At 38.7% G+C, this 12,540-nt stretch overlaps 1 protein-coding gene across 1 annotated transcript in view; it reads right to left on the bottom strand.

The window, feature by feature from the left end:
- Nucleotides 1-12,540, bottom strand: part of SOHLH2 (spermatogenesis and oogenesis specific basic helix-loop-helix 2) — a 43,882-nt gene that overhangs the window by 6,206 nt on the left and 25,136 nt on the right. The window contains exons 7-9 of the mRNA XM_022574423.2: nucleotides 5,046-5,193; nucleotides 4,762-4,853; nucleotides 3,659-3,780 (exon numbers count right to left, since the gene is read on the bottom strand). Coding sequence (XP_022430131.1) covers nucleotides 3,659-3,780; nucleotides 4,762-4,853; nucleotides 5,046-5,193 — 362 coding nt within the window. The remainder of the gene's footprint in view (nucleotides 1-3,658; nucleotides 3,781-4,761; nucleotides 4,854-5,045; nucleotides 5,194-12,540) is intronic.

Here is a 12,540-nt window from a genome sequence, read left to right as displayed (position 1 = left end):
TGGCCGCGCTGTGTGGCTTGAGGGATCTCCCTGACCAGGGATCAAGCTCATGCCCCCTGCAGTGGAAGCACGGAGTCCAAACCACTGGACGGCCAGCGACTTCCCTGAACACCTATTTATTTTCTTCTGGATACTGATAGGAATAAAGGCAAAGGAACATAGCTTTATGTCTACTTTAAATACAAATGTATCTGGAATATTTGTGAAAAATCATTTCGGCAAAAGTGTAGAGACTTGTGAAGAAGGACAAGTACAGGCAGCCTAAGGAAGTCTAATGTTGACCGACATCAGCACTTCTGGGTTACAGGTCAGATTTAGCACAGAAACCAGGGGACTTCAGGTGGCCATTTAACTTCTCCAGCCTTCAATTTGCCGGCCTAGGTGGTGAAAGTGAAATCTGAAAGACTTAACTGATTTCAACTGTTCCAGTCCTCTTTCAAAAACCACTTGGCAACACGCATGACCAGCTGTGCATGTGCTCACGTTCCCTAACTCACTCGTCATTCACTTCCAGGTATGCAGGCCAAGAAAAAGTCCAAAATATAGAAAAATCTACAGGGAAATATTTACTATCATATTATGCATAAAATCACTCTCCCCACAAAACTGCAAACACTAAATGTAGCAACAGGAGGCCGACTAAGAAAACTATTCTATAAATCGTTTGATAAACTACTAAAACCATTACAATGGTGCTGAGGGCTGCATAATACAAAATTCAAGTGTGCAGGACACAATGTTAAGTAAAAAAGCCAGAGACAAAATTGGAGATCCAATATGATTACGACTGTAGTGTTACCACAGAAAATATATATAGAAAAAGACTTGAAGGGAATACATTTAAAAATGAATACAGTTATTATCTTAGCTGGGTTTTAGTAAAGGACTAATACTGCTTTTCAAATGGAAAAATGTATATAAATAAAATTGAAGTAGGGGTTTTGACTCAGTGACCTTCAAGGTCTTGTCCAGTCTGAACCTGACATAAGCCTATGGTCCTAGTGGATTTGTTTCTTCCCAAGAACAGTCATTTTAGGTGATGCAAAACCAAGAGATCCTGTGACACAGAAAGGCCTGAACTCACTACCATCACAAGAGTGTTTCAGAGTTTCTGCAGGATATGAATAGTGAAAATGCAGAAGTAAGTACTGTGTGTATAAGAAGTAACACTGACAGGCATACACCTGTGGCCTGACCCCTATCTGATTTAATCTGGGCTGACTGAATCATTCTTTGTGACATTCAGCCATAGCTACTTTAAGTAGGTTAACCATGGCTCATGGCTACTTTTTTTTCTATTCTCCTTCCCTCTCCCCTAAGTCAGGAAAAAAGTCTAAATTGACGAATAAATACCCTGAGGTTGATTACATGAACATGGAGGGCAATGTCCTATTTGGAGACCCTTTCTCTTTTGACTTTAGACACCATCCCCCGTAACCTCGTTTGTTCCCGTTGTTTCCACAGTGTCCCCATAATGTGCATGGTACCTCGACGACAGCACTTAAAATAACACACGAATCATATTTTACTTTATGACCCTGTCTGCTGCTCATTTGCGAGCTCCCTAAGAACAAGAACTGCACCATGTCTGTCCTCGTGTCCCCATCTTTGAGGCAGAAACATTTAAGCTGACAACTAAGCGATGACTGGGGGTGAGCCAGGCAGAGCGTGGGAAAGGGCATTCCCAGCACAGGGAGGTGCTGACATGAGGCAGTGGAATCCCCTCGAGGAAACCAGTAGAAAGGTGACCTCAGACTCAGGCAGGGGGAGGAGATGGTAGGGCCTCTGGTCATCAGCACCTAACACGCAGGTTACATGCTCCATAACCAACTGGCTTCTCAGTGAAGAATAACCTTTGGGAATATGTACTAGAAGTCACAAGCTGGCAGCTGTGTGCTTTTACTCTGGCTCTGCTTTTTTCCATCTTCTTATTTGTACAAGCACATGGGCATGCCTAGACTTTATAATACAAATAACAAAAATGCCTCCCAGCGGGTAAACATTGAATATTCACAATGGAATATTCATATAATGAATGTTTCTTGATCACCTACTGTGAGCTGGTCATTGTTCTAGGTATTAGAGATACAGCAATGAACAAAAGAGGCAAAAAAAAAAAAAAAAAAAAAAAATCCCTGTCCTGGTGGAGTTGATATTCTAGTGGCAGAAGACAGGCAATAAAAAAATAGGCAAGAAAAGAATATTAGAAGGAGAACAGTGCTATGAAGACAAATACAGCAGAGGGAGTGGATAAGGAGTCCCACGTATTATGTGATGCTGGGAAGGAGTGTGAGGTTTTAATTGGGTGGTTGAGAAAGACTCACTGAGAAGGTGACAATTAAGCAAAGACACAAAGGAGGTAAATCAATTAATATGTTAAATGCTCAGTACAGGCAGACCTTGTTTTATTGCACTTTGCAGACACTCTGTTTTTTTACAAATTGAAGGTGTGTGGCAACCCTACCTCAAGTGAGTCTATTGGTGCCGTTTTTCCAACAGCATTTGCTCCCTTTATGTCCCTGTGTCACATGTTGCTAATTCCCACAATATCTTAAGCCTTTTCATTACTAGCATATTTGTTACAGTGATCTGTGATCAGTGATCTTTTTTTTTTTTTTTTTTTTTGATTTCAGGTTGTAAGGAAATCGCTTTATTATTTCGGTTGTTTCAGGATTTTCAAAGGCATGCTTCAACCTTCCTAGGTGTGATGTGAATCCATGTTCCTTATTAAAAATATGTTTAATATTTTTATACAGGCATATCTCACTTTACTGTGCTTTGCTTTATTGTACTTCCATTGTGTTTTGAAGAGTTGTTTTTTTTTTTAAAAAACAAATTGAAGGTTTGTGGCAACCTTGCATTGTCAGATGATGGTTAGAATTTTTTTCTTAATCTTTATTGGAGTATAATTGCTTTACAATGGTGTGTTAGTCTCTGCTTTATAACAAAGTGAATCAGCCACACATATACACATGTTCCCATATCTCTTCCCTCTTGCGTCTCCCTCCTTCCCACCCTCCCCATCCCACCACCCCAGGCGGTCACAAAGCACCAGCTGGTGATCCGTGATCTTTGATGTTACAACTACTACTTGCTGGAGGCTCAGACGATGGCTAGCATTTTAAAGCAATGACATATTTTAAAGTTAAGGCATGTACATTAATATTTGAGACGTATGCACTACCTACTTAATAGACTACGATAGTGTGTAAACATAACTTTTATATGCACTGAGAAACCAAAACACGTGTGACCCTACTGCGATATTCGCTTTATTGCAGTGGTCTGGAACAGGACTCACGGTATTTCTGAGGTCTGCCTGCACACTGTTAGCACTGAATTAATATGAATACTTCCCTCCCTTTAGATTCTATTCAGTAATACACATAGTCATCAGTATGCTCATCACCTATCATTAAGATGAGATTTCTGGTAATGAGCGTCAATTTGCAGCCCACTTTCTGGGGTAACATTATTTAAATGCCAATGGCCAGCCGTGTCTTTCAAGCAGACAGCACCGAAGGACTCAGGGTGTAATCTTCCAGCTACGCTCCATCCCCTGGTTACGGCAGTGCCTGCACAGAAGGCCCAGGGTGAGCAGGACACACACGGGCACCCATGCACACTATGGCCGCACAGGGCGGTGGGCGGAGCTCACCTCTCACAGCTTCATCCAAGGGAGCCTCGGAGGCAGGAACAGAGTACACGTTCAAGTGCTTATTAGCCAGGAATCTGATCCCTCTCACAGGTGAATAAGTGCTTGTCAACACACTGTTTTCTCTTAAAAAAACAAAACATTCTTTAGGCATTTCTCAAGGAAGATGATATGAACATTGCTGAGTTGAACTGCTCTTCTTACATTCAATTTCTAAAAAGCACAGACAGAGCCTATGCTCTGGATTAAATATAAGAACAAACTGTAGAAGAGGACTCATGATGGTTCTTTAGGATATGGAGGAATGGTTTACTTCTCCTTTAGAGTTTTTCTTGGTGTACACATTCTAATCAATTTAAACAAGGAAGCATTCATCTGGCACGTCACCTGTTACACTAGAAATGTCTTTAAGGACTCCCACCTGAAAATGGGGCTGGACTGCCCTGGTGACAGAGGAATGCTAGAATCTATCGCATCCTGACTGCACTGTCAATCACCACAGGCACTACTCGTAAAGCCCCATTTTAAGAAACAACAAAAGAAGAAAGAGTCAAATGATAAAAGCATCATGGGCCTGAGAATATTACATATTTTATCACTGTAATTAAATGATACACATCAGCAATGGGAAAAGTTTACTGATTCTTTTTTTTTTAATAGACCTTTATTGGAATATAATTGCTTCACAATACCGTGTTAGTTTCTGTTGCACAACAAAGCGAATCAGCCATGTGCAAACACATGTCCCCATATCCCCTCCCTCTTGAGCCTCCCTCCCATCCTCCCTACCCCACCCCTCTAGGTCATCACAAAGCACCAAGCTGATCTCCCTGTGCTATGCGGCTGCTTCCCACCAGCCAACTATTTTACATTCGGTAGTGTATATAAGTCGATGCTACTCTCACTTAGCCCCAGCTTCGCCCTCCCAGCCCACGTCATCAAGTCCATTCTCTATGTCTACCTCTTTATTCCTGCCCTGCAGCTAGGTTCATCAGTACCATTTAGTTCTCATTACGGGTGCGTTCAGTGCCTGTCTCATTTCTAGCATTAGTACCAGAGGAAAATAACAAGGCGATCTCAGATTCACAGGATTCAGATGATCATACCTTGGTGCCATAATCGTGCCTGGGGTGGATAGCTGGATGGGCATTCGTTGTTTCTTACAAAACCTCCTATTGATCTGAAGTACTTCTGTAATCTAAGAAATGAAGAGAGAAAGAGATTGAGATCTACTTAGATAGCTATAGCTATAGATTTTTTTCATATATATACACACACACACACACACACACACACACACATTTGTAACTATAAAAAATAAAAGAAATAAAACTGTAGCATTAAAGCACTGTCTGCGAGAATAAAATTCAAGGGCTTGAGAGTTGACTACCTGGCCCATGATGGCTGGAGGGATTTTCTCCCGGACATACTTCATGTAGTCAACTGTTGCCTCGAGAATCGAAGCTGCATCATTCTTTCTCTCCTTCACATACGGCAACAGGGTACGCAGCTGCTCACAGCAATACTTGATTCGCTCTCTGAGCAGAGAAATGTAATAAATAAGGAATAATTAGCCTGTTTTCTTCTTTGTGCACAAGGACAACCAATCCCTCCTCTGGGTTTGTTTATAAAGGAACCGGCCCCTGCCTTTCTAGTCTCCGTTTTAGAGGAGGGCCATGTCCCCACAAGCCAGCAGTCTCCACAGCCCCTGGAATCACAGCTTTCTGGGGCACGGCTCACACTGCTGCCAAGTACAGTGTCTGTGCTGATGGCAGCCCAGCTCACTCTTCCCCGTGAGTGTGCAGGATGCCCAGACACTGAGGACACCAGAGAACACCCCTGCTGCCTATGGAAACCCACAGGCACGCATCCCTCAGAGGAGAGGATCACACACCATACACATAAATCCTTTTGTGATTCACACTAGAAGCCTGGAAAGCAAAGAAAGAGTCCTCAGGATATTCATGTCACTCTGACCTGGACCACATTTCCAACAATACACAATTAGCAACTTAGAATACATGGGCTTCACCTGTGTTCTGAGCCAAAGGAAAATCAGAAGCCTGCTTCCTTTACATGAGGTAGGTAGATGGACAGAACAAATAAACCAATATGCAAATGAGAACGTCATCCAGGCTCATATCAGAAAGAAACTAACCTAAGTCTTTCACAGTTCTGAAGGGAAATACATAGGAAATGTAACTCTAAATTGATCTCAGGCTTTGTGACCTTCAGTTATCCGTGTGTTCAGTTAGTAAGCATTCTTAAGCACGTTTTGTGCTGAATGCTGCCTTGACATGTACGGGATCAAAGGGTGGCTCTGCCCATTACTAGCTGGGACCTCTGGCAACTTCCTAAACCTCTCTGAACCTTAGAATGACAAAAATAAATGGATTTTTAAAACTCCACTTTGTCACATAGCCAGTGAATAACTCAAATATTCCAGATCAGTGGGTGGTATTTTAATTGGGCTTTGAGGAGCTCTGGGGGTTCTGTGGAGATGTCTCAGGCATCACTCTGTAAAAGGGATGGAAAAGTCAACAATTTGACATGTGTATGATGGGCTCTGAAACTTCATATACCCTTCCACATGGTACTTTCACTTACAAGGATCTCAAACACAGAACAAACTTCCTGTAAAATGACATCCATTAGTCTATCAGTAAAACAGGAAAAACAATTTAAACACACAAAATGAGTGGATGCTTAAGTAAGCTCAGTAGAATATTATCTGGCAGTGGAAATATGTTATAAAGCTTACTGGGGGGGCTTCCCTGGTGGCGCAGTGGTTGAGAGTCCGCCTGCCGATGCAGGCGACACGGGTTCATGCCCCGGTCGGGGAAGATCCCATATGCCGCGGAGCGGCTGGGCCCGTGAGCCATCGCCGCTGAGCCTGCGCGTCCGGAGCCTGTGCTCCGCAGCGGGAGACACCACAACAGGGAGAGGCCCGCATACAGAAAAAAAAAAAAAAAAAAAGCTTACTGGGGAAAAAATAGTATATTTCTATAGGAGACAAGTATAAGATACAGGACAGCATATAAAATATGATCATAGCCATTAAGGAAAAAATAAGGCAAAAAAAAAGACAGCAAAAGTGTCAAGTAATCATTATTTCTGGATAGTTGGGCTATAGAAAATATTATTTCTTCCTTTAATTTTCTACATTTTCCAAATATCTTTGTGGGGCATATATCACTTTTATAATGAAAGATCATATTAAACATTTTTCCAACATTCATTAGGAAAATGTTCAAACATACAGGAAGATTGACAGAATTAAGACTTCTTAATTCTTAAAAGTTGAAAGAATTAAGAATTTGTACAGGGAACACTTATATACCCACTACCTAGAGTCTATGGTGAACACTTACTGTCTATGCTTTGTCATATATGAATCATCCCACTGGCCATATACATCAACCTATTTTATTGCACTGAAGCATTTCAAAGTAAGTTGTAGACTTCAGTACACTAAACCCCTAAACATATAGCTACAGTTCGAATTATTTTATTTTCGGGTAAAAGTTACATAAAATAAAATGCACCAATCTTAAGGGTACTATGCTATGAGTTTTGACAAACGTACAAAACTATGTGACACAAACTACCTAATCAACATTCTCATAACCCCAGAAAGTTCCTTATGTTCCTTCTTGGTCAGTCTCATCCCCCATAAGAGGCAACCACATTTCTGATATTTTTCTATCTCACATTACTCTTGTCTCTCCTTAAACTACGTATAAATCAAATCTCACAGCACGTGTCCTTTTATGTAAGGTTTCTTTCACTTGCATAATGTTTTTGAGATTTATCCATGGGGCTGCTTTGTTCCTTTTTATTGAGGAATAGTATTCCGTAGTATAAATACGCCACAGCTTATTTATCCATTCTCTTACCGATCAGCACTTTGGCTGTTTCTTATTTTTATCATTATGAATAAAACTGCAAGATCTTCTGTACATCTTTTTGTGAACGTATGTTTTTATTTCTCTTAGGTAAATGTCTAGGAATTGAATTGAAGGGTTATTTTACAAATTTAGAAGAAACTAGCAGAACTTTCCCCCAAACCCAAACAGTACCAATTTACCCTCCCACCATCCATGTATGAGAATTCCTGTTGTTCCACATCTTGGATAGCATTTAATACTGTCAGTTTTAATTTTTAAATATTGGCCTTTCAGAGGTATGTGTGGTAGTATCTCATGCTTTAATTTGCATTTCCATGACAACAAAGTACGTTAAGCATTTTTTCTGCTGCTTATTGGGCTTGTGTATTACCTTCCTTTGTGAAGTGTCTGTCTGAATACTTTACCTCCATTTTAATTGGACTGTAGGTCTATTATTGAACTTTAAGAGTTCTTTGTATATCCTAATATCAGTATTTTGTCAATATATTTGTTTTGCAAATATTTTCTCCCAGTCTGTAGTTTGCCTATTTATTTTCTTAGTGGTGTCTTATGAAAGAAAAAGCTGTAAATTTTGATGAGCCTAATTCATCTACTCTTTCTGTTATAGTTATTGCTTTCTGTGTCATAAGGAACAGCCGCCTACCCTCAGCTAGCGAAAACATTCTCCTATGCTTTTTTCTAGAACTGTAGTGTTCAGTACAGTAGCCATAAGCCACATGAGTCTATTTAAATATGAATTAATTAAAAATTAAACAAAAATGTGAATTCATTTCCTAAGTCACAATACCCACATTTCAAATACTCAATAATATGACTAGCAGCTACCTTACTGGACAGCAGATATAGGCCATTTCTAACACTGCAGAAAGTTCTACTGAACAGTCCTATTCTAGAAGCTTTATAGTTTTAGCTTTATATGATAGCCCTCTCTATACTTCATGTTGAATTAATTTTTATATGGTATGAGGAAGGGGTCAAGTTTCATTGTTTTTTTCATATGGATATCCTGTTGTTCCAGCACCATTTATAGAAAAGACTTTTGTTTCCCAAGTTGTTTGTCCTGGTGATTTGTTGAAAATCAAGTGTCCGTAATGTGTGGGCTATTGTGTTTTATTATCTACTGGTCAACCTTCATGTTAGTAAAATGCTGATTAATGTAGCTGTATGCTAAGTCTTGAAGTCAGATAGCTTAAGTGCTCCAACTTCGTTGTACTTTTTCAGGATTGCTTTATTCTAAGTCCTTTTATATTCACAGTCCTTTCCACACAGTTTTGAATTAGACTGTCAATTTTTACCCAAAAAAGTCTATTTGAATTATTGTTTAGATTTAAATGAAGTTATATTTCAATTTAGCGAGAGCTGACATCTTTTTTCTTTTTTTTCAGTAAATTTATTTATTTTTTGGCTGCATTGGGCCTGCATTGGGCCTTTGCTGCACACAGGCTCTCTCTAGTTTCGGCAAGCGGGGGCTACTCTTTGTTGCCATGCACGTGCTTCCCATTGTGGTGGCTTCTCTCGTTGTGGAGCATGGGCTCTAGGCGTGTGGGCTCAGTAGTTGTGGCTCGCGGGCTCTACAGCACAGGCTCAGTAGTTGTGGCACACGGGCTTAGTTGCTCCATGGCATGCAGGATCTCCCCGGACCGGGGATCAAACCTGTCCCATGCATTGGCAGGCAGATTCTTAACCACTGCGCCACCAGGGAATTCCCGAGAACTGACATCTTAACAATATAAATCTTTTAATTCATAATTATGTATAATGCATGATTTAGTTTCTCTTTAGTTTATCACTGCAATATTTTGAGTGACCACTGTACAGATATTATGTCTTTTATATATTTTTGTTCCTAAGTATTCTAAGGCTTTTTAACTCTATTTTCAATATAATTATTATTTTTCATTTTCCAATTGTTCACTGCTAATATAGAAAAATACAATTGATTTTTGTACACTGACCTTATATCCTATGACCTTGCTATATTCATCTTTTGGTTCTAGTAGTTATTTTGTAGGATCTTAGGACTTTATACATAAACAATCATGCCATCTATAAATGAGAGAGTTTTGTTTCTTTCTTTCTAAGAATAGGCAACCTTACTTTGTTCCAGATCTTTTTAAGGAACAAATGGTCAAAATCTCATTCATTAAGTACAATGTTAGCTATAGGCTTTTCATAGATGCCCTTTAACAGATTCAGGAAATTCTCTTCCATATCTATTTTGCTGGAAGATTGGTTTTTTGTCTTTTAATCTTATGTTGTCAAATAAGTTTTCAGAATCTGTTAATCTATTGTTTTCTCCTTCATTGTGTTTAATGTGGTGAATTATATCGATTGATTTTTGAATGTTACATCATCCTTGTTTTTCTAGGATAAACCCAGTGTGGTCACAATACATTATATCTTTATCTATTACTTCATTCAATTTGTTAAAATTATGTTAAGTATTTTTATGTCTCTGTTCATGAGAGATACTGGTCTGTAACTTTCTTTTTTTATAATATCTTTATCAGGTTTAGGGTTATGTTGGCATCATGAAATGGGTTAGGAACTGTTCTCCCTCCATTTTCTGTAAAATTTAAGACTGGTTATTACCTCTTCTTTAGATTTTTAACAGAATTCATCAGTAAAACCATCTGAGTTTGGCGTTTTCTCTTTGGTACTTTTTTGTTTTCTAGTAAGTTCAATTTCTTTAATATAAAGGGCTATTCAGATCTTCTGCTTCATCTAGTATCAGTTTTGGTAAATTGTGTTTTTCAAAAATTTGTCCATTTCACCTAAGTTGTAAAACTTATTGGCATAAAATTATTTAAAATATACCCTTTTATATGTTTATTGGATATGTAGAGGTAATTCCTCTTTCATTCATGACATTGGTAAAATGTTTTGTCTCTCTCCTCACCTGCCTGCCTCCCTCCCCTTTCTGCTTACTTTGGATTTACTTCATTTTACTTTTTCTAGCCCCTTAAAATGGACCCTTAGGTCACTGATTTTTAGATCGTTTGCCTTTTCTAATATAAGCATTTAAAGCCCTAGTGTTGGGACTTCCCTGGCAATCCAGTGGTTAAGACTTCGACTTCCAAAGCAGGGGGTGCGGGTTTAATCCCTGCTCGGGGAACTAAGACCCCACATGCCTTGCAGCCGAAAAACCAAACATAAGACAGAAGCAATACTGTAACAAAATCAATAAAGACTTTAAAAAAATAAAGCCATAATGTTTGCCATAAGCTTTGCTTTAACTGCATCTCACAAATTTTGAAATATTCTACTATTATAATCATTCAATTTGCAATATTTTCCAATTTTTCTTGTGACTATTTTCTTTTACCCATGGATTATTTAGGAGTGTGTTCTTAAATTTCCAGATATTTGAGGTTTTTCTTCATATCAAATTCTTATTGGCTTCTAATTTAACTTAATCGTAGTCAAGGAACATACACCTTGTGAATTCAACTTTTCTAAATGTACTGAAATGTACTATACCCCCCAGCATAGTTTATCTAAGTGAATGTACCATACGCCTTTGAAAAGAATGGGTATTCCGCTGCTGTGCTGGGTATGCTGTTTTACATACATCTACCAGATCAAGCTGGTCAACAGGGCTCACACCTTCTATATCTGACTGATTTTTGGTGTCCAGCTGTTGTATCAATTGCTGAGAGAGGGATGTGAAATCTCCAACAATGCTTGTCAATATGTCCCTTTAATTTTGTGAATTTTTGCTTCAAATACAATATCTGTCCCTTTAATTTTGTGAATTTTTGCTTCAAATACATAATCACTTGCTACTTGTGATTATTACATCATTCTGATAAGTTGAACATTTTAAATACCGAGAGTATGCATTTATCTGACAGACCTGGAATGATTATATCTGCTGCTAAGGTTTTCACTACAGGTGCAAAAGCAAAGTGTTCTTGTACTTTCTGTCTGATTGTGGCAGTCAAGATGAATGAAAGAGTACAGGAGAAAAACATGGTAATACAGAGAAAAACATAGAGAATTTTTGCAACTCATAAATAACTTTGTAAACAGTGAAGAGCCTGTTTTACTCCCCCCCCAAAAAAAAACACCTAAAATTTGAGTTAAAACAACCAACAGTTACAGATATTTTAATCTGATATTGTCATCTAATTTTAGACTAAAAGAAGACATAGTTTGTTAATCCCAAACTCCTAAATTATCTCTCCCCCTCTCCACTATCCCCTTTGGTAACCATAAGTTTGTTTTCTAAGCCTGTGAGTCTATTTCTGATTTCTAAATAAGTTCATTTGTATCATTATTTTAGATTCCACATATAAGTAATATTGTATCTGTCTTTATCTGATTTACTTCACTTAATATGATAATCTCTAGGACCATCCATGTTGCTGCAAATGGCATTATTTCACTTTTTATAGCTGAGTAATATTCCACCACACACACACACACACACACACACACACACACACACACACACCACATCTTCTTTATCCATTCACCTGTTGATGGAAATTTAGGTTGCTTGCATGTCTTGGCTATTGTATATAGTGCTGCTATGAACACTGGGGTGCATGTATATTTTCAAAGTAGAGTTTTCTCCAGATATATGGCCAGGAATGGGATTGCTGGAACCTCCACACTGTTCTCCATAGTGGCTGCACCAACTTACATTCCCACCAACAGTGTAAGAGGGTTTCTTTTTTCTCCATGCCCTCTCCAGCATTTATTGTTTGTAAACTTTTTAATGATGGCCACTCTGGCTGGTGTGAGGTGATACCTCATTGTAGTTTTGATCTGCATTTCTCTAATGATTAGGGATGTTGAGCATCTTTTCATGTGCCCGCTGGCCATGAATGTCTTCTTTGGAGAAATGTCTATTTAGATCTTTATGTCTTTATGTCTTCTTTGGAGAAATGTCTATTTAGATCTTCTGTCCATTTTTTGATTGGGTTGTCTGTTTTTTTGATATTTTTTTGATATTAAGCTGTATGAGCTGTT

Source organism: Delphinapterus leucas, chromosome 18 (genome assembly GCF_059928025.1).
Source record: "Delphinapterus leucas isolate spDelLeu-1000000601 "Yukka" chromosome 18, BTC_Dleu_Yukka2, whole genome shotgun sequence".
Lineage (NCBI taxonomy): Eukaryota > Metazoa > Chordata > Mammalia > Artiodactyla > Monodontidae > Delphinapterus > Delphinapterus leucas.
The sequence above is the reverse complement of the archived record's forward strand: the minus strand, read 5'-3'. Positions and strand labels throughout refer to the sequence as shown.